The 23,132-nt window shown below is 40.6% G+C and overlaps 1 protein-coding gene and 1 long non-coding RNA gene across 12 annotated transcripts in view; one reads left to right on the top strand and one right to left on the bottom strand.

The window, feature by feature from the left end:
* The window catches only part of LOC311618196, a 31,401-nt gene extending 12,159 nt beyond the window's left edge, over positions 1–19,242 (top strand). The window contains exons 2-3 of the long non-coding RNA XR_014794269.1: positions 17,151–18,454; positions 18,525–19,242. This is a non-coding gene — a long non-coding RNA (uncharacterized lncRNA). The remainder of the gene's footprint in view (positions 1–17,150; positions 18,455–18,524) is intronic.
* Positions 1–23,132, bottom strand: part of ST3GAL6 (ST3 beta-galactoside alpha-2,3-sialyltransferase 6) — an 80,249-nt gene that overhangs the window by 14,989 nt on the left and 42,128 nt on the right. For 7 of the 11 annotated variants that reach the window (XM_084875490.1, XM_084875495.1, XM_084875493.1 and 4 more), the window contains 5 exons: positions 19,926–20,025; positions 15,683–15,733; positions 12,439–12,516; positions 6,535–6,638; positions 5,452–5,515 (listed from right to left, as the gene is read on the bottom strand). In XM_084875490.1, the coding sequence (XP_084731616.1) occupies positions 5,452–5,515; positions 6,535–6,638; positions 12,439–12,516; positions 15,683–15,733; positions 19,926–20,014 (386 nt within the window). In that variant the 5' untranslated portion in view covers positions 20,015–20,025. Of the gene's footprint in view, positions 1–5,451; positions 5,516–6,534; positions 6,639–12,212; positions 12,354–12,438; positions 12,517–15,682; positions 15,734–19,925; positions 20,026–23,132 lie in introns of those variants that run through there. The other 4 variants (XM_084875500.1, XM_084875499.1, XM_084875491.1 and 1 more) reach the window with 2 other exon arrangements.

Raw genomic sequence — 23,132 nt, 5'->3', positions numbered from 1 at the left:
ACGGTGCTCGGGTTAAGACAGTCAATCGTGGGGTCTTTTCTCTGCTTATTAGAATGTGAGGGGGCGCTGGGGCTCCGTGGGAGGCTGGATGCCTCTCGTCTCAGACTTCCATGTCACCTTTCCTGACCTCAGCTCTCATCGTTAACATGTGGAGGCTGAACTGGATCATCCCCATCTGTCCTGCCTCGGACCATCTTTATGAGTTCACAACTTTGCCTTTGGGTCTGACTTGTTCACAGAACACATCAGGGGCAGGTCAGCTCAGGTAATTGCGATTTGTTAGGAAACAGGTCAGCAGCCCTAATATTGACCTTATCCAACCTGCCGGGCTATTGCTTCGGAGAGAAACTCAGAAAGAATATAAAGGAAAAGGCCCAAGATTGCATCCTCCTATCATGCAATAGGACATGTCCATTACCTATTTTATTTTATTCTATTTTGGTACAAACATATACCAAAGAGATTCATTAAATTAAATAAAATGGGTAATGCACATGTCCTATCGTATATCTTTTCACATAGAACAAATAAAAATTAGGGAGAAAGGCAATTTTCTAAAATGTGAATGTTTTCCAACAGAGGTGATTACTAAAAGGAAGCAAATTATTATAATCATTACTAGGTGACAAAAAGCTTTGGGGGGGGAAAACACACACACACACACGTGGCTTTTGTTGAGGTTATTTGGGAGGGAAGTGGGGAGTGGCTGTGGAAGGGAGGAGGTGAGAGCAAAGAACAAGCATGGAATTGTTTCAGCTCCAAGGCTCTTTCACACCGTTTTTGGCCAAACACACACACTCCTGTTCCCTTCGCTCTTTATTTCTGGCCCAAAGTTCTTCATGGTCTTAACTTTAGAAAAAGGCTCTCTCTTTACTTTACTACTTTACAAAGACGACATAAGTAAGACCTTCATGAGAGATGCCACCTCAAAATGGTTTACAACCCCAGTACGTTTCCACAGTCTGCACAGAGTATCCATTCTCCAAGGGAGAAACCACCGTCGGCTGCTTCCAGCACCAGGCTAGGCTGCTCTCCAGTTACCAGGTAACTGACTCAGAATCCTGACGGTTCCCAGGCACAAACAGGTGGGGACGAGGACAATGTGGAGAATGCTGATGAATGCTGCTAATTGTCCTTCAATAATCATGTTTCTTTTGTTCAGTAAAACAGGACTCTTCGGTGTGTTTTTTAAGGTGGGCATACAGCCAGGTGGAATAAAGGCTACAATTTCCAGTCATATTTACAGCTAGATGTGGTTTTGTCATTATATTCCTAGCCAACCGGACATAATCAGTGGCTGCTACTACATGTTTAACGACCAGTTCTCTTTGGGAGGGAGAAGGGTGATGAGAGAGGCCAGGGTTTGGGGTGTTTGCGTCTGTAGTGTTTGCCAATCACCATGGCATAAGTCATCCCACCAAGGGTCATTTCAAGCTTCCACCCTGATGTCACGGAATGCGGCATTGGGAAGACCTGCAGCTCTCACAGGAATGCAATGAAGTAGTATATGTGATTTATTTTTTATTTTTATTTTTTTATATTTTTATTGATTTTCCAGAGAGGAAGGGAGAGGGATAGAGAACTAGAAACGTCGATGAGAGAGAAACATCGACCAGCTGCCTCCTGCACACTCCTACTGGGGATGTGCCCGCAACCAATGTACATGCCCTTGACTGGAATTGAACCCGGGACCTTTCAGTCTGCAGACCGACGCTCTATCCACTGAGCCTTACTGGGTGGGGCGTGCCCTTCCCCTCCCTCCTCCCTGCTGGCCAGAATGCAGACCCCAAGGAGAAAACCCTAAGGAGGAAACTGTGTATAGAGAAATCCAGAGTCACAATGGAGAAGCCTCGGTCCCTGATGCTCAGCTGCTGGGCTGGTCCTGGAATGTTCTTTTGCCAACTTAACATTTACACAACAGCTGTGAGAAAGAACAAAACTCCTATCTTGTAAATGCGACTGGTATTCGGAGTGTTCCCATTTCCCAGTGGAACCTACCACAGCTGAGGGCATCATGCGCGCTAAATAAGGTAACTAAACAAAGCTAGGGTCGTATCTGGTGGGATCACAAAGGATCCAGATTTGAAATAACAACAAAAAGAATTGTCTGAACCTTTCTGGAGGGGACTAAGAGGCTGGAGGGAGAATCACATATGGGTGAAGAGAGCAGCCAAAGGAAAGGGGATGAGCAAAGATGGCTCTCGCCTCTCCGCACCCCAGTCCCTCCTCTCCGGCCTGCAGACCCAGCACAAAGAGTGAGCGATCCCGGGCCAACAAGGCTGCCTCCTCACACCCGGGGGCCAGCCTCCACATACAGGCAGCCAGAGGGGACGACTCCCCCACCAGGGGCAGTCGAATCCTCTGCCTGAGAAAGAGGGCCTGTTCTCAGATCTCCTTCTTCCAGAGCAGTTTTGCAAGGTCTGGAGGAGAAATGGTACATGCAGGTCACTCAGGGGACAGTCTGAATGGACTTGGGCAGCAGAAGGCAGGGTAGCATACCTGCCTTTCTGGAATACATTTGAAATGTATTGCTCAGGCCCAGGCTGGCCTGTTACTGTCTTTGTATTGTACAGTGGGATCCAGACAAACATTGAATGACTTATTTAAAATATAGGTAAAATTTATTACCTGTTCTCAAAAGTTAATAGGCAAAGAGAAGATAATGTCACAGGTATATTCTTACTGTGGGCAAAAAAGGGGGCTCTACAATAAACCTGACATACTCAGGGGGCCACATGGCAGGCCTGACAAGCCCAGTGACCAAAAGTAACCACACAGGATGGTCTGATCCCAAATCCCTAACTGGGTAGGTCACAGCAGGTAGTCCCGTCCCAGGCCTACAGCTTCCTTAGCAAAGGTCAATCCTCACTTTGTGGAGCTCTGTCCACTGTTCTTATGCATCTGGGATAACATACCTTTGGAGTAATTTTCTTTTCTTACCCTTCAAAGACACAGGCACCGGCACCAGAGCACCAGACCACAGAACCCTCATTGTCATATTATTCCCTGCATACCATCTGTATGTGCCATAAATGTTGATTATTAACTATCCTGCACCACGAATGCAAAAGTATGTGTTTCTCCTGTCCCCTTAATCTACTACTAATGGATTTCATGCACCTTTCTTAGATCTCCTTTATTCTTTTTTTATTATTAATTTTTTTTAGAGACAGAGAGAGAGGAAGGGAGGGAGGCATGGTGGAAAGGAGGAAGAGGTAAAGGAAGAAGAGAAGGAGGAAAAGGAGAAGGAAAAGAAGAGGAGAAAGAGAGAGAAAGAGAAAAAAGAGAGGGAGAGAAAGAGAGAGAAAAACATCAACCCATTGTTCTGATCATCTATGCATTCATTGGTTGATCCTTACATGTGTCCTGACCAGGGATTGAACCTGCAACCTCGGTATATTGGGACAACACTCTAACTGAACTGCCCAGCCAGGACAAATCTCCTTTGATTGTAATGTATAAAATAAACTGCAAGAGTGCCGTTCTCCAGACCAGCTGAGATCTTGCTCTCCAGCATCTGTTGTCAGCTTGGCAAAAATAAACTCATAAAAATTCTCTGCAGGTTTGGGCATTTCCTGACTCAGTCAACAATATCAAATTTCCAAACATCGTCTCCAGGGAACAGGTGTGCACATGTTAAGCAAGCAGCTCAGCAATGCTGAGTATCTGAGTGCATAGTTATGCCACTCTGTGGGGATCCAAAATGGAGTTTTCCATTCGCTCTCCACCTGAAGAGTCTCTGACTGCATTTATTCGACTTCAGACTGAAGGATTCTTGTGCAATCTGCATGACTGCATGACTTCCAGTCTCTCCTTACCAACCATACCCACCTCCCTCCCAACTCTGGAGATGCTATGAACCTGAGTTGGAGGTTGGAGATGCGGGGGAAGGGGGGGGGTAGACACTCGCAGTGACTGACGGGGAGGTGAGGTGGGGAGAGGGAGGTGGGGCAGAGTGACAAGCACAAGTCAGCAGAGAGGAAGCAGCCTGCCAGTGCATACGTGATAAACACCTGTGCCTGAGAGGTTCTGAAAGCAACTCAACAAAGCACAGTCTAGTTCTAAGATAAAAACAAAGCAGAAAGGAAACTTTCATTCACATACCCTCCGGTCTCCTGTCAGTAGTTCACATGTACAGGGCCAAGAATCTTTTCAAATATCTGCAGATACTTGCTGCAAATATCTGAGGAATGATCATTATCACTTGTAAATCAGAACTCTAGGCACTGGATAAATCAATCTAGGTCACATCCTGGCTCGGGCATTTAGCAGGTGTAACAAACACATACGGTTGTCTGCCTAGCCTCAGTTTCTCCAGTTAAAATGGAGATCATCAAGGGTACTTTTCAGGGTGGTGGTAAAAATTAGAGAGAATTGACATAAAGCACAGTCGCATGGCCAAGGTCTACACAAAAAAATATTCTACAAGGAAGAGCTATCTAAACATTAGGTGAAAGGAGAATATATTGGTGGTTGTTGTAGACAATCAAACACCAAAACTGAGATAGTTTGATGGCATCGTAATTGGTACAAACTGAAATGAACCAGCATATAGAACATAATCCGCACATCAATAATCCGGGTCCCCAACAGAGGCAGGTGAGATGAACTCAGTCAAAATCTAGCATTGTTCCTCCCTCTCTATTATGTAAACTCTATTTTCATACCACTGTCCACTAACCTATTTCTGCACCGCCCCTCTCCCCCTCCCCCCCACATACACACTGCTCCCAATAGCACCTCTGTTCTCTTGTGCAAGAAGAGAAATTCTGCATTCTACTTTTGAATGGAGGTCAGACCATTATAGACTATCCATATCATTCCTCTGTAGCTTAAAACTTTGTGGGGAAAAAAAAAACACACACTATAGATTACACTGACAATTCAATTTCTAGGGGGTGAACTTGACATCAAAATTTTCTAAAAGCTAAATTACCATGTGTAGTCAGAAAATGTGTATCTAAGCAAGCTGTTTGCTTTGCTCAAATATAATTCTGAATAAAAGAAGAGAGCTGCTTCTGAAACCCAATATTCAAATGAAACAGAAAGGACCCTGAGGAACAGGTCAGAATGTGTACGGGAAGGGGTGTGGGAAACAGCCCGGGAGTGAGGCTGTGAGCTGATTAACGGGGGTGAGAGTTAATTCTTCAGGAACAAGTTAGCAAAGATGAATGTGGGTTAAAAACACCCTGACTTTGCAGTAGTATCGCCCATCGTATGACTTCTGCAAAGGTTTGAGCCAGCCAATTACATTACAAAGCTTCTAAATTATTTTTGTAGTTTGTTTATTTCAAGTGTTGTTTGTTTATTCAAGAAACCACTTCTAGATGTCTTAGTTATGTACCAATGCTGTGGAATTTTCCCAAGTGATGACATTTTACCTCGGGGTGCATGCTTTGAACCACTTCAGCTAAAACTAAAAGTCAAACAGAGGCAAGGAAATGAACTCACTTGTCAAACTCATCAAAGAGGTCACAGCTCTGCAGTTTTGAAAGAGCAAGTCGAAAATATTCCGCTAGAAAACAAATGAAGTTCTGTGAGTGAAAGGAATCGTGGCTTCTTGGGTACACAGGAAGCTACCTTTACCCCTACTTGTTCCCCAAAGCCATTACAACTGGTGTAGCTACATTTCATTTCTCCTGGGATGAAGATTCATGATACAACTGCATTTAGCCAGCACTACTTAACAGGCACATCACAATGGTCAATGCTCTGAGGACATGAAAAATAAGGGGTTTTGTGGGAAAACAATCATAAAAAGTAATCCCCAAATCAGTAGAATCAGATAATTCTGAAACTAAAATCAGTGTAGAAATCAAATGCAGCAAATTTATCCTTATTGAATTACCTACCAAATTTTCTGCAATACCCTTTTAAAACACACACACACACACACACATACACACACACAATCAATCAATCAATCAATAAGCAAAATTTAAGTCAGAAAACTGTAGGCTTGTCACCTTCTGGGCTTTTAGAGTCTCCCCAAAATGGAGAACATAAAGTTGTGTAAGCCAATCAGGTATCAGGCAGAGGGGAAAGTGTCTCATTATTAGTGGATGAAATATTTCTCTCTAAATTTAGCAAAAATAAAACACCCACTGATTAAATTTTTAAAATTTAATCTAGCTCTTCGGTCAAGGAGCTAGAACTTGCTGATGAAATAAAAGAAAACCCACAAGTAAAGAGGTGAAGTGGGAGATGGGGAGGAAGTTAACACAGAGTTGTCCTGCTAATTCTAATTGGAATAAGATAAGGCATTGGGACTCATTAACAGTGCGGTGGCAGAACAAAGTATAAATTAGTGTCTTAAGAACAACAATAAAAATCTACCTTTTTAATCCTCTTATTCTATCCTGCCTCACACGGAGTTCTATACTAAAATGGATTCCCTCTTCCCATCCCAAAATAATATTCTTTAGAAATCATTATGAAACAGAAAGATCAAACGGCCTATTTTTATATAAACATGCCGTTCACATCAAACACCACTCATTTTCAATAGGGCAAGGTAAGAATAACATTACTGACCTGATGTCCTCATCCCATAGGGCAAATCGAACTTATCGCTACCATACAAGGAAGCAAGCTTTTTAAAATCGGCTGCACAAAGAAAAGGGTGAAACTGTTGAAACCTGGAAGAAAAGGATAAGAAATGATTTTGCACATGACATTGGTAGGCTTTTGAAGTCACAACTGAAAATAACTGTAGCATATTACTCATGTTGTTACATTGACTATATAAATGTATAATTATTTTTTAAATTATCTAAAATCACCTTAAATAGTATTTAAATATTACATAGAACAGGATATGCAATGGAACTACATGACCAGCCTAGAAACACTTTCCAGGTAGTGGAACCAAAACTACGTAACAGCAAAGGGGGCGGGGCTTGGGGGAACAAAATTTTAAAACAAACCAACACCAAGTGATAAAATGTTAGCTGCCATACACAGAAAGAAACAAAGGAACTAATAAGGGAAAATAAAAATATGGACGCCAACCTATTCCCAAAAGTAAAGGCACTGTACGTATGAATGTGTCAACCATGAAAATAAAGTATACATTAACATTAGATATAGCTAGAAGTAAATTCCTGATGTCATTAAATTAAGTTTAACTGAAGAACAAGAACCCCAGGCATTTTTCTACTTATTGCCTGTCTGTCCAGGTGCTCTCTCAAACAAAAGAATGTTTGATGAGGGTAGGGGGTGCCTCTGCTTTTTCTCACTTTTAGTGGCTGGCACAGAGTAGGCACACAACATACATTTAAAAAGTGACTGAATGAATTCAAACTTTAAAATAATTCTTTATACAACCATTATTTAATAAAATTTTTATAAGTTTTAATTAAAGAAAAGGAGTAGTTAACATGCTATTTTTTATCTACTAGAAGGACTGAATGCTACAGAGCAAACCAAGCTAATCCTCTCCCCCAATACCCACACAGAGCCCCCTCTGTCCAGACTCATCACCTTTGCTTTCTCCTAGTCTAAAAACTACAGGTGGAGATCAGAGTGCCCCTTACAGTATATTTCAGAGGCTACAGACAGAATGAAGTAGGGGTGAACTGGCTTCAGCTTATCCTGGCTTTGCCACTCATGTGCCACTAACATTTTTCAGAGCTGAGCTAAAACCTCACATGTACTCAGGCTAAGGAAACAGGTGGGAGACCAGCCCTTCCTGCTTTACACATGATGTGTTTCCCAGATTTAGTTGTCATAGCGATAGCAGCCTTGCAGGTCCAGCCAATCTTGAAAGGTCCTACGGATACCAGGATGGATGCCCAAGTTCAGGATCTGCTCTGAGAAGATGAAGTGTCAAGTTACCTGACGTAAGATTGAGAGGAGACACAAGATCTCCCTAACCTGGGAAAGTGAACCACAGATGACTTTGCATCCAGAGAGCAAGGCAATAAAGGACTCTGTTCTTTGGAGTCAGTAGGGGCAATGATATGATGACCAATGACTAATGTCTATTGCCAGTCAAACCTTGTGCTAGATGGCTTACATTTTATTTCTAAATGAAGTAATAGTTTGGCACTATGTCATAAGCACTATATATGCTCATGATCAGCCTTATCTGTAATAATTATATATTATATAGTAAATCAAGCATGTTAAATTCAAGGCCCACAACAAATTTTTGCGGCCCTGCGAATATAATGGTATGTAAGAAACATTTTCATAGAAGATTAAAAATGGGGGCAGCCCTAACCGATTTGGCTCAGTGAACAAAGCGCTGGCCTGCGGACTGAAAGGTCCCAGGTTCAATTCCGGGCAAGGGCATGTACCTTGGTTGCAGGTACATCCCTAGTTCGGGGTGTGCAGGAGGCAGCTGATCAATGGTTCTCTCTCATCCATTGATGTTTCTAATCTCTATACCTCTCCCTTTCTCTCTGTAAAAAAATCAATAAAATATATTTTAAATAAATAAACAAAAATGGGGGCAGAGTAAGTGGATGCTGCATAGACAAGCTCCCAGGATCAAACTGGTATTATAACTAAAATACAGAAAAGAAAGAAAAAAATTGCTGAATAATCAACAGAAAACACGCAGGAGAGAACCCTAATACCCAGGGACCAAAAGTGGAAACCACATATAGAGACTGGTAGGAGGGGCTGAAGTGCAACATGGCTGGCCAGGCACCCAGGGACAGCAACTGAAGTCCCAGAGAGATATCTCAGCTGTGGGGGGTTGCCACAAGCTGTCCCTCCTCCTCCTCCCCTCTGCCCCCTCCTTCCCCCCCACCCCCCGCCCCCCATCAGAGCACCAAAACTGAGGAGAGTACCCACATGACATCTGGCTGTGAAAAGCAGCGGAGGGGGGGTGGGGGGGGTGGGGGGGGGTGCTGCCTGCCAGAGAGGAACAGCTGAAAATCCAGGCAACCTCTTAAAGGGCCAACACACAAAATTCCCGGTGAAGCTACCCTCCTTGTGCTCCAGCAGGAGGAGCATGAAGTGGACTGGAGCTGTGAGAGCAGAAGCCATGACTAGGGTCTTGGAGGATAGAGCTCAGAAGGCAGACACCTCAAGTTTTCTGGACTGGGTTATTCCCTCACACAGCAGAGGACATCTTTCCCACATAGACATCTACCTTGCCTGAGGAGAAGACAGTCCTCCACCCTACTGGAAAACACCTTGCCCTGAGGCCACTTAAGAGATTAAAATTAATTAGCCTCTGGGCAGAAGCAACTGTCCCAACCTATTGAAAACAACTCTCGCCACATATGAGGATGATTGCCTACGGGGCAATTGAAATCAGAATCCTATCAGTCTTGTAGGCAGAGGTAGTCTCTAGAGCAGTGTTTCCCAACCTTCTCTCATGATGAGAATCACCTGGTGGAGTTGTTAAAACACAGATTCCTGAATCCCAACTAGGAAGTGCTAAACTAGAATTTTTGGGAACATATAGGTAAAATTGTATACTTAACTAGTGCTCTAACACAGATGTTATATACAGAGCACTAAGTTAGGTATGCAATTTTACCTATATGTTCTCAAAAATTCTAGTTTAGCACTTCCTAGTTGGGATTCAGGAATCTGTGTTTTAACAACTCCACCAGGTGATTCTCATCATGAGAGAAGGTTGGGAAACACTGTTCTAGAGGCTGCATCTTTTCCTGATCTAATCAGTCAGAAACAGCCTTTAACACTGTCCTGCACTAGAGATTGAAAGGTGTAGAGAAGGTGATACATAGTCACAAACCCAAACAAAAAGGCAAAATGAGGAGTTAAAAAAACAACCCCCAAGTGAAAGAACTAGAGAATTCTCCAGGAGAATAGATACCTGAAGTAGAGATAAGAAATTTAAATGAATCAGAGTTCAGAGTACTGATGGTAAAGATGCTCAACAGCATGAAAAAAATATATAGTAACTATGAAAAAAGAACAGTCTGAGATAAAGAATGACATAACACAAATTAAGAACACACTGGGAGGAATACACAGCAGATTAGGAGAAGCTGAGGATCAAATCAGTGAATTAGAAGACAGAGTTGAAAATATCAATCAGACAAAAATAAAACAAAACAAAACACCAACACAGGAGGACAGCTTAAGGGAGCTGTGGGACAATGTTAAATATAACAATATTAGAATAGCAGGTGTACCAGAAGAGGCAGAAAAGTAAAAAAAAAAAAAAAAAAAAAAAAAAAAAAAAAAAAAAAAAAAAAGGCATAAAGAAGGTGGTTGAAGAAATAATGGCAGAAAACTTCCCTAACCTGGTAAAGGAAAAAGTCACACAAGTCCAGGAGGCACAGAGAACCCCAAACAAGAAGAACCCAAACAGGCCCATGCCCAGATAAATCTTAATTAAAATGTCAAAAATTAAAGACAAAGAGAGAATCTTAAAGGCAGCAAAAGAAGAAAAAACTGTTACCTACAAAGGAGTTCCCATAAGGCTGACACCTGATTTCTCATAAGAAACCCTACAAGCCAAAAGGGAATAGCATGAAGTACCCAAGGTAATGGAAAGCAAGGACTTGAGACCAAGATTACTATATCCATTAAGACTATCATTTAAAATAGACAGGCTGGCGGGGGGGGGGGGGGGGGGGGGGCGCAGGAGGAGGGGAGGGAGGGGCAGTAAGGGGCAACCAGGCAGACAGGTGAGCGATTAGGAGCCAGTGGTCCAGGATTGAGAGAGGGATGTCCAACTGATGATTTAGACCTGATCCCATATTGGGCCTAAACCGGCAGTCGGACATGCCCCAAGAGGTCTGGGATTGAAGAGGGTGCAGGCTGGGCTGAGGGGATGACCCCCCATGCATGAATTTTGTGCACCAGGCTTCTAGTTATATTATAATGTATCATTATTACATTATATTTCTGCTATTGTTACACCTACAAACACTTGGAAGAATAGGTAAAGTCTATGAATCCATTTAGAAACTGAAGCTATGAGAAGTGAAGTAACTAATTAACTGCTTACAGCACTGCAGGCAACACCTCCAGGTTTCTCAGCAGAGCTGCTCCTGATTCCTCCTTGCAGAGGAGATCACACTGCCCCCAGCAAGTACAACTCACAGGACAAGTGCCAAGTCTACTTGCCCATTACACTGTGGACTTCTGAATCTGCTGAGCAAAGCTACATAAATGCTTTAACCCTTTAGGGTTTTCTCAGAAAGGATATAAAGTTGAAGAATACCTTGATTCTAGAGTAGCATTTTAAAGCTTCAGTCTGCAAACCACAGGTGGTTCATGAAATCAATTTTGTGACTCATGATTTTTTTTTTTTTTTTTTTTTTTTTTACTGATTTCTCAGAGAAAGGGAGAGAGAGAAAGAGATAGAAACATCAGTGATGAGAGAGAATCATTGATTGTCTGCCTCCTCCACGTTCCCTCCTGGGGATGGATCCCGAAACCCCAGCATATGCCTAAATCGAACCATGACCTCCTGACTCATAGGTCAAACACTTAAATAGTCTCTTTACTATTTTTTAAGTAAATAGAGCAGAATATAGGGCATCTTGAGTAAGAAAAGTAAAAATTCTTCTCATTGTAAATATGCATGTATACTAAATTATAAAAGTAAAATGTACTTCTTCATACGGGTCATGGTAAAAAAAAAAAAAGTATAAGATCTTCTTCAAGTCTTTCAGTGGCCCTAACCAGAGATCTCCCATGGACAGACTGCAAGCAGTGGTGGCTCACCTATAACCGTATGCAGAACTAGTTTATATATCTGCAGGTTTCCAGAGATTTTAATGAGACCTGCAGCTTCCAAAAGGTAAAGAACTAGTATCGGAAAGGTGCAATAATATAATAAAACAAAATAAAAACAGAAAATGTGATTTTTGTCCTAATAGATAAGTTTTTTTAAAAAAACAACCTCATGCCTATTTTATACAATTAATCATGCCCAGACTAGATAATTATTTATTGTTCCTTATCTTGGATCATCTTGACTAGCCTATTAAAATTGAGGTGGTAGAGGCAAAAAGTTATTTGTGGATGGAAAAGTAAATTCCCTACAAGTCCTGACAACCATGATGGACAGTCATCGTTTACATTCTATATAGATGAATGTGTAGTTCATTGATAGTCCATGCAAGTTTTAATTGAAAAACTTAACCTACAGGGGAGGGGGAAGAAGCCACAAATATGGAAGGAAGATAAAATGGGGACAGAAGGTGAGGGGAATAAAACCCTAAAACACGGTTCCCTTTTCTATGATCAAACCAAATAGACCTCTCTAATCTCACCTGTGCAAAAGCAACACTGGTCTGATTGCGTCCTTCAGTGACTTTTCTTAACATGTATGCAGGGCTCTGACTAACGCACAAAAGGAAATGGGAGATCCAAGCTCTTCCTTAAATGTAGGGTGTCCGCGTTACAGCGCTAAGCTTTGTGTGGGAAGGAAGCCAGGTTAACTGGAAATGATTGCAAACACATGCCAAACACTTGGCATGCCACTTTGCATGGGTTTACCTCAGGAGAGAGGCAAATGCTGGCTTTGATGAACACTGCTGGATCTTATTTCTTCGTTTCATTTCCACAGGTGGCACCCTGCAAGACAGAAAGCACTGGTCAGAAAGCAGAGCCGGGCAGCAGGACTACAGGGAAGCAAACGCCCTGGGAGCTCGGTCCACCACTGAGCCGCCTCTCAGGCAGGAAACAAAGGTCCTCACTGCAGCCCCGAGCTGTGACAGCATCTCCTCCAAGTCCTGCGCACATGTGAAGATTTCTGGATGCACGGCCAGGGAGATGGGAAAGGTACTGAGTGGCCCAGGGTGAATTGAAGGCACTCTGGAAGGGCCTAGGTTACTGTGCTGTGGAAGCCACAACTGGCTCTTTTCAGACATCCCCCAATGCCTGAGAAACCTAGTGGACCCTCAGCGCACACGGCTATCTGGGTCCTCCCTACCACTGTGACAGGAACACGGGCCTGAGCAGGTGGCACTCACCCTGCCTCATGATCCGGTGACTCCGCATGTCACACTGCTCAGAGTCACGTCTAACTCTCCTCCGTGCCTGGCACAGGTGAGGCCTGTGTGTCTCCTGAATGGATCACTTGTCTCCACAATTTGAAAGGGCATTGTGAAAGGCAGAGAAAACAAAAACAAGCGAAGGGGATAGGGTGGCAGGTGCTTCGTCAGGAAAGCAGAAAACAGCTTACTATAAAAACATTCATGGCCATCCATTATGTGATGAATTAATCTAACAAGAAAACTAATCCATCTTCTTCTATAATTCACAGGACTGAGACTAAAACAACAGCCTACACTCCTCATGGATAGACTCAGTTTTCAATTTTGAGGCAATACCAAATCCTCCTAGCTAGCACTGTGAGGTTCCTGAACTCTGAGGCCAGTAATATCCTTATGCAGAGGGGCACTTCTGTGAATACCATAAGTGGCAGGAATCCCTTGACTTATATGTAAGGAAGATACATAAATATGGTAGACTAGCACATCAGGTCATAAAAAATTTATTCGGAGGACAAAATGAAGTATACTGCTTAATTTCTAAGGTTACTAAGAGATACAGACCGAACTGTTTTAAATCATGAAGAAAAATTTTGGATGACTTTTTTAAAAAGACAATAATCTGTCTTAATAGTTGTGTGCGCGAGTGTGAAATCTTTTTATCATCAGGGCATTCATTACACCTTTTTCAGAACAAGTATAATTTTCAGAAATTATACGAGGCAATGTTTTATTAAATATCAGCATTTAGCAATGTTTTGTTTAGCTGGAATGTTATTTCAATTATAAAAACTATCTCTGGGCACAAAAAAATAATCAAAAATCTTATTGAATTTCACTTGCTTTTAGAAATGCCCTAAGAAGAAGTCTTAAGCTAAACAAATTTTAGGCAGAAAAATACTTAATTTTTAAATAGTTTTGTATACTATTTCTGTGGTTTATGTACATTTTCACCTGGTTTCTTTTATAGAAAACCTAACTAAAAGTTTATTACATTAATCATTGTAAAATAAAGGCAAGAGCTAATCAACTTAGAACAAAAATACTCTATAAGCAACAACTGCAAGTATAAAAGATCTTTTTTTAACTGGTTTATAATTAACTGCTACAAAATATAAAACAAAATACATTTACTGGATCACTTTTCCGAATGCAGCTGCTCTCTGCCTCCCAAAATGAGGATTTACCATAAATAAAAGCCGCAAAGTAATTCATGTGGTGGTTAGTTCAGATCAATGCTTCCCCCCCAATTGTTCTTTTCTTCTTCCTTACCGCCCAAATAGCACAATGCACCCTATTATTAAAAAACCTGGGATTTGTAACTCAGATCAAGTCATTATTTGAATAATTTCAAATGATGTACAGCTCCTCATGTAAAAACAGTGTTTTGTGGTCACAATTACTTAAAAAGTAATTCTGTTCAAATAACCTGGCATATCATGCCTTAGCAATAACAAAACCATGATTTTGGCACATGGCCATTTATAGGTTAGGTCAGTGGTTGGCAAACCGCGGCTTGTGAGCCACATGCGGTTCTTTGGCCCCTTGAGTGTTGCTGTTCCACAAATACACGACCTTGGCGAGTCTATTTTGAAGAAGTGGCAGTAGAAGAAGTTTAAAAAATTCGGCTCTCAAAAGAAATTCCAATCATTGTACTGTTGATATTTGGCTCTGTTGACTAATGAGTTTGCTGAACACTGCCCTATACTGACCTCCTGAAAGACACCCTGGGGAGGAGAGCTGGAAGTGACTCATTTTAGGCTATGAGGGGGTGGCTTGATAAATTTAAGAAAAGAAATGTTTCCTATATAAGGAAGATTAAAACAGGGAATCATGTGGGGGTCTGCACCCAATTAATTCAGTTTGCATTCTTTCTACTGAGAAAAAAAATGATTCAGTTTCAAACAAATTGCTTCTTGAACAGATTTCCAGGATGAATTAAGTTCGAGAACCAAGGTTCCACTGTAGTTTTTAAGGAAGCAAGTTCACAGCAACATCTGTTTGAGGTAACTTCCTACTGTGCTTTCTGCGACCGGAGTAAAGCATTAACTCAGGAGTGACATGAACATTCCTCAAATCCTGGTTATAAAAGACTGTGCTGGCCCTAGCTGGGAGCTCAGTTAGTTAGAGCATCATCCAGATATGCCAAGGTTACAGGTTTGATCACTAGTCAGGGCACATACAAAAATCAACCAATGGACCCTGCAAAATCATGCCACACAATTCTGCTCTCTGAGATCTTCTGAGGAAGTGCTATTTAAGGAAATCTCACTGAGAATCACTGGAGGACTCTAGAAGCTGAAAAAGTTGATATTCACAGAAGGTTTTGTAAAAGCAATATAACAGCTGGTGACAATGCACAGCCAGGAAGGCAGAGGACGCCTGCAGAATGGTAGGATCAGGATCTGGGCTGGAGAAAGTCTCGTGAGCACCAGGACGAGAGGGTTAGAAGGAACTTGCACTGCACCTAGTCCGTGTCCCTTGAGGAGAGGCATGAAACCTGACTGTGGAAAGAAGTCCACAGGGCTGATGGTGGCAGGGGGTTCTAGATCTAAGTCCATAACTGCAAGAGGCTGAGCCCAGAGGGAGGCCTGACTCAGGGCCAGAGCAGAACAGTGCCAGGGGGTGGGGGTGGGGTGGGGGTGCAGGGAAAGAAACTAGCAGTTGCATGGTTGTTTGCCTCTATTTGGTCTTGGCTTTTATTCGCTAAACCCAGTTCATTGGACCTTTCAAATGCAAACACTCACCAGTGGCTGTGGTTCAGGTGGAGGTGCGGACTTGTGGAGTCTGGGGAAAGGCTGTGGAGGAAAGTGAGTCAGGGAGAGTTGACCAGAAATCCAGGACTGGGACATTCCTGACCCTCCAAACCAAAGCAGCCATTTTTCTCCGAAAAGCCAGCCCCTCCCAACAGCCTCAAGGGAGATAATACAGCCACACCGAGACTAAACCCTGAGTGGAACAAAGGACACAAAAAATCTGAATAGCCCTGAAGAGTCCTCAGGGACTGGATTGAATAGAGGTCTTTCGGTCCCAGAAAGTGATACAACAGTGTCCCTAATATAGCCCTGTCAGAAATAGTCACTTGAGAGATTAAGATTGACAGCATGGAAACAGGCTAAGTGGGAAGCCTGGTCCCACCAGGTTGCAGTCAAGGCTGTGGAGATAGAAACAAACAGAGGAGCAATGTGGATCACTTGGAACTTCAGCACAGTGGTGACTACCTAACAGGAAACTGAGAAATGGCAGGCAGAACAGAAGAGTGGGATCTTAAACCAGCCCCCATGGGGCATTAAAACTTGGCTGAAACAAATGACACTTCACTTTTTCATTTTATTTTTTCTTTATCTTTTATTAATTTTTTTCTTCTTTATTTTCTTGTTTATTCTTTTTTACTGTTTTCTTATTTTTTCTTTATACTATTTTTATTGCTATTTTATCTTAATTTTTCTTATTTTATTTATCTTTACATTTTCCCCCTTTCTTTTTTTCTTATCCATTCATTCTCTTTCTAATGCCTCTATACTGAACTGAGGTCCTCCATCTATTCATTCAATTCCTTAACTTTACTTTCTGTATATAAGTTCTCCTCTATAGATTCTGCCCCCCTCCTTTTTTTTTTCTTTTTTTTTTTCTGGATATTTGTTGTTTGTATTTTTTTGGTTTATCTGTTTGTTCTGTGTGGGATTTTTTTCTCCCTATATATATTTTTCTACCTTTTCCTTCTTTCTCTTTGCTATCTTACCTTTTTCCTTTTTTTCATATTATTTCTGCTTTCTTCCCACTCTCTTAATTCCTTTTCTCTGGTGGTCATTTATATTAAGTTTATTAGTTGTGAGTACATTTGTGTTTTGTTCCCTTTGTGTCATTTTTGTCGAGTTGTATTTTGTGCTGTTTGGTCAATGTGATAGAGTGAGCCACATAATCAGACACTCTGAGAGAAGACTCCATCCACAACAGTACAATAACAATCAAGACCCAACTACACCAAGAGAACCCCAAATCACTAGATTATCCAGCCCAGAAGACCAGAAAGATTGTACCACTGAGTCCCACAAAACATCTACTATATAAGACAAACTCAAAAAATCTGGGTGGCATAGCAGTTTGATCTACCCTGTTTCCCCGAAAATAAGACAGTGTCTTATATTAATTTTTTCTCCCAAAGTTGTGCTAGGTCTTATTTTTCAGGGGATGTCTTATCTTTCCATGCCCTAGGTCTTATTTTCGGGGAAACATGGTAATACATAGTAACAATCACAAAGGAACAGCAAAAATGGGGAGACAAAGAAAAACCCCCATATGAAAGAAAAGGAGTAATCACAGGAAAGGAAATAAACAAAATGGAGGGAAGCAATTTGTCTGAGAAAGAATTCAGAGCAATGGTTATAAGGACACTAAAAAGGATGGAAGATTAATTCAACAACATGTATAAGAATCAAGAGGAAATTAAGAAGAATCAAGAGGAAATGAAGAATGGCATAGTTGCAATGAGGAACGCAATGGAAAGTTTCAACAGTGACTAGAAGAAGCTGAGAACTGCATCAGCGAGTTAGAAGAGAAGGTATAAAACACCACCCAAGCACAGCAGGAACTGGAAAGAAAACTTAAAAAGCAGAAGAAGGGCCTAAGTGAGCTTTGGGACAATGCAAAACAATACCACATCCATATAATAAGGGTTCCCAAAGGAGAGGAAGCAAAGAATAGAAAACCTGTTTGAAGAAATAATGACAGAAAACTTCCCTAATATTGAAAAGAAAAAAGCCACACAAGTCGAAGAAGCACAAAAGGAACCAAACAAGATGTACCCCCAAAGACTGACACCAAGACAGAACATAATTAAACATCAATGACAAAGTGAGAATCTTAAAGGCTGCCAGATAGAGACAGAAAGTTACTGACAAGGGATCTCCATTAGAATATCAACTGATTTCTCAACAGAAACACATCAAGCCAAAGGGAATGGAATGAAAAATACAAAGTGATGCAAAGCAAGGGACTGAATCCAAGAATTAGTATCCAAAAAAAGGCTAAGGAAGTTTATTACCACCAAGAAAGCAATGCAAGAAATGTTAAAGGGACTGCTGTAAAAAGAAGAAATTTAGGGAAGAAGAAACACAGCATAAAGAATGAAAATGGTGACAAACAAGTACTTATCAATAATAACCTTAAGCGTAAATGGATTTAATGCTCCAATCAAAAGACATAGGGTAGCTGAATGCATTAGACAACATGACCCATATATTTGCTATCTACAAGAGATCCACCTCAGAACAAAGGTCTCACATAGACTGAAAGTGAAGAGATGGGAAAAAAATTTTCAGGCAAATGGAAATTAATAAAAAGCAGGGGTAGCAATACTTATATCTGACAAAATAGACCTCAAAGTGAAGGCCATATCAAGAGATAAGGAAGGCTACTTCATAATAATAAAGGGATTGATACAATAAGAGGATATAACTCTGGTAAACATATATGCACCCAATACAGGAGCACCCAAATGTGTGTGTGTGTGTGTGTGTGTATGTGTGTGTGTGTGTGTGTGTGTGTATATATAATATACACACACACACACTTCTGTAATATATCAAGGGATAAATCTACAGCAATAGATTTATATAATCATAATAGGGGACTTTAATACCCTACTGGATAAATCCTCTAAACAAAAAAATCATCAAAGAAACAGCAATCCTAAATGCCTCACTAGATCAGATGAAATTGACATCATCAGAACACTTCACACCAGAGCTACCGAATGTTCATTTTTCTCAAGTGTACATGGGACATTTTCAAGATAGACCACATATTAGGACACAGGCAAAGTCTCTTCAAATTCAAGAAGGTGGAAATCTTAAGCATCTTCTCTGATCACAATGGCATAAAATCAGAAATCAGCTATAATTAAAACAATGACAGATGAATTCAGACAGTTCATTGTCTTCACCATTTCTCCTAGAACCAGCAATGTATTTGTAAGTAAACATCGATCTAGTAAGCTTTCTTCTCTTTTGTTTTTGTCTTTGTTTAATAAGTGTGGGACAGAGACAGTATGTGGTGGAGATGGAAGGAGATTCCTGTGGCATAATTTTCATGTAGTATATAATCAGACTAAGTTCTCTAGCTAAATATTTTAGTCCAAAGCCTAAAAAGTATGGCTAAAGCCATCCACCTAGCATTGGGGCTTTTCTGGTGACCATTTATTTGTTTAACGTCCTTTCATGAAGAGTATTGCAATTGTTTTTTCAATCAACCAGTGATGATTAAATCCAGAGGTATCAGTTTATGTTTGTATATAGTAAACACAGGCTAGAAACATGATCTAGGATTTACTATAGAAACACTTGCAAAAAGAGCTAAACTTTGTCTAAGACAGGAAGTTGTTGTGTGGTTTATTTTGATAAAATCATATACTACTACCCATTCTGGATTTAAAGGTCATCAATACTTTTTTCTCAAAGGACTGAGAATGGGGAAAAGAGTAAAAATCCTATTAGAGGAGTTTTCTTGGCAATAAAACTACCTTTTCAAAGTTTTATATGTGACACTTTAACTCAAAGTTGTTAAAAAGTATACAGATATTATCATTCATCAAATATTTTCAACAAAGGAAAACATATGAAGTATCTACATTTTGTCAAACAATCTCATCCAAGCATTTTAGGCAGAAAGGTCGAGTATCTCTGAGTACAAGAATCACTCCATCAATTTAAAAAGATGAAATATTAGATGAAGACAGTTATATCCCAAAGATGGTCAACACCATGGCTTCACTAGAAAGTGAAGATAAGCCGGTGTTTGCTTATCATTTTTTAAAACTATTAGAGATAAAACATACAGGGTACTAGAATGATAAAACTCCAGTTTATAATGGAAAGCTTTAAAAGTTTCAAAATGTTACAGGCGATTTTAATAGGTCCCTCTAATATCATTTGTGTGTCTGTGTGAAAGACCAGTTTGGAAGTTATTTTAAATAGCAAAAATTAAACTTACCAATAGACATTTGTTCCCCATAATATACAATGCAGCACGTAGTAGAGGAAGACAGCACTCAGGAATATAGCCACGAGGTAGCCTCTCATGGCTGGCTCTCCTGAAACACAAGCCCAAAGGCAAGACTGTTAGACAGTGCTTTTCCAATGGCTCAAATGTAAGTACTTGTGAATAAACATATAAAAAGGGAAAATTACAAGAAAATGGTGTAGGCTGATTCTTTTCAAAATGCCCACTAAATGTGCAGAAAGAGAATTTTGCTCTGTCCTTCCTCAGTCTCTTTTATCAACACAACATAATGTATGCGTAACCCAATAAACAGCTAAATTGTTTCAAAGCTAGTGGCTCCTTACTACTTTCTCATGTTGGATAAGAAAGAAAAACATTCACTCAGAACAAAATTTTATACTGAAATTTGAAAGCTTTTTTCAGAAGCATTAATGAGTATCTATTTTTCTCTCTCTCAATAGAAAGTGAATGTATACCTTAAGATGTAAATATTTTTAGTCCTTGAAATGACTTTTAAGTGTTATGCATTACAATTTTTACAAGTCCTTTTTCTAATTTTATAAAATATGGATAAAAGTGCTATTAAAAGTATTTCCCATATCCTCAATTTTGTTACACCTTTAGATGCACCTATGTGATTTTTCAATATCTTAGCACAGGTAAATTCAGCTAATTACGTGCTTTGTATTAAATGTAGTATAGTAGTTCACCACACATTTGTAGACAGAAAAACCTTGATATAATCCTTAAATTAAAAAAAAAAAAAGACTTTAGAGAATATACATATTTTTAAAACCCAAAACATGTTTATGTAGTTCCCACTTTTATTTCAAAGACAGAAATAAATAAGTCCTCATTTCCACATGCAATTAAATGCAAAAGAAAAACTTATATACTAGAGGCCTGGTGCACAAATTTGTGCATAGGTTGGGTCAGGCCGGCCCACCCCAATCTGAGTCAATTGGGCCAGGACAGCCAGGGGAAGGGCCCGAGGGTGGTTGGCCCTGCCCCCGGTCGAGCTCCTGGTTGAGGGAACAATTTTGATACTAGCCTTTTATTATATAGGATGATCTTTTATTTCAATGATTGTGACTTTAAACAGGTATACTATCTCCCTTTCATTTCTTAATACATTTCTTGTTCATCTGGACAACTGCATGTACCGCTCCTCTCACTCCTACCCTAAATCAGGATAATGCAGCGTAGAATGTGCAAATGTGGTTGCATGCATTTCCAAATAATGTAATGTTGCCTCCCTTTTCATGATAAAAATAAGTGTAAATGGAGCTCTTAAAATAAATCATCCCTTCGTCTTCCTAAGTAGAATACACTGAACATAATTTAAACTTTCCTTGATAATGAATGTCTTCTTAACAAATGTCATAATTGTGCTGTGCTCTATTCGAGTCAAGACCTCTGGAATTACTGAGCACGTGGGCTGTGTGCTAACCTGTACGGACTATCCAGTCAAGGCTGACAATCTTGCCTCCCAGGTGGCAGCTGGTGCTTCCCACTGCTATTAATACAGCCACCACCCCACATTCCACTGTGATAAATTAGTTAAAAATGAATGCTATGTCTGGGGAGAGCAAATAACTAAACGAGCAATCATGGTTTACACAAACTTTTAATTTAGTATACATAATCCCTGAGCAGCATCAACATCGGTTGGAAATCAGAAGATAGGATTCATGGCCCAACTCCACATAATTCCCAGCTGTGAGGACTTTAAGTAACTCTGTCCACCTCTTCCAACCTGGGGGCCAAATATGCATTTATCATCATTCCCCACATATTTTTAAACAGAGGAAACCACATGTAGTATCTACATTTTATCAAACAATCCCCTTAACTCATGTGTTTATGCTTGAGAGCACACCACCAAAATGACAGGCATCTGTCACAAATGGCACAACACAGGACACAAAAACATGTGCTGAGCATGTTTGGGTATTTTACTGTTGTTTGTTTTCTAACCATACAGTGTGGCAGAGAGATTGTCCCATAATGAGACTGCTGCCAGACGCACAAGCTGGACCCGGGGCCGGAAGAGGGAGGCTGCTTACTGCAACCACTTAGAGACTGATGGGAACTGATGTTTATTCTGACATAAATCAGCATCCCTGCCCCTGCCTCCACTTCATGCTGGTTCCTGGAACAGGCTGCTGTCCTGACATGGACACGCATGTGATTGCCCACACTTGCTGGCATCCGCATACTGTACTGTGGCTACCCTTGCCCCCGCCCCTCTTCCTTTGGCACCTGCCAAGTGGCTGCAGGAATTGATTTTGCCTTGCAGCCACCCTGGTCATGTCTCCTAGATTAAATTTCCCTTAATAAACTCTATTAATTGCCAAACTGGAGTGGCCAGTCTATTTCTTTGCCTTTTTCTCTGTCCTCCACTTTAGAGGTAGATTTTCTTTCTCTGGGCTTTTCCAGGGTTTGAGTATAACTAACAATTGGCAAGCCAGGCAGCAGACAAAAAGACAAAACAAAAACAAAACAAACAACAACAAAAAACGGGCTTTGGAAAAAGGGCATCTGTAGGGGAAATCCCAGGTTGGACATATACTAGTACATTCATGTCGGGTGGCCCCTATACTCGATACATGTGTGAGTACAGTGATGCCCCCAAAATGCCAGATGGTCTCAAACATCTGTGTCAAGGCAGGAAAAGTTATGGCCATAGGCTGGTGCCTATTATGGGTGGTTTGACTGGCCACTGTTACCCAGCAAGAAGCCAGAGTTAGCAAAGTAGAAGGAGAACTGAAACTAGAAAAAGACACTGGAATGTCTACACTGTTAGCTCAGGATGGCTGACAGAGGTGAGGGAAGAAAGACCCTCTGAGCAGAGCACACTCTTCTATGAAAGCCACGTGGTCTTTGTGTGCCATCTGTTTGTATGTTCATGTATGTCTATACACATGTTATATTTGTGTGGTAGTTTCTATCTTCAAGTGGTATTGCTGACTGGTAAAAGAACTTTAATTGGTTTAAAGGATTTAAGCACTAAATTAAGAATTGAGTATTCTAAAATTGTCAGAAATATAGAAACCAACCTAAATGCTTTTCATGATCAAGAAACTTGGGAAAATATCTGATATTAAAACTACCTTAAGTTTGCTAGTTTAATTAAAACAAATATATCTTTACCTTTTGTTTTACCTAGGCTTATAAATATATCAACAAAAAATAACT

This window comes from Pipistrellus hanaki, assembly GCF_964339955.1.
Source record: "Pipistrellus hanaki genome assembly, chromosome: 2".
NCBI lineage: Eukaryota > Metazoa > Chordata > Mammalia > Chiroptera > Vespertilionidae > Pipistrellus > Pipistrellus hanaki.
Note: the sequence above shows the minus strand (reverse complement) of the source record. Positions and strands in the feature narration are given on the sequence as shown.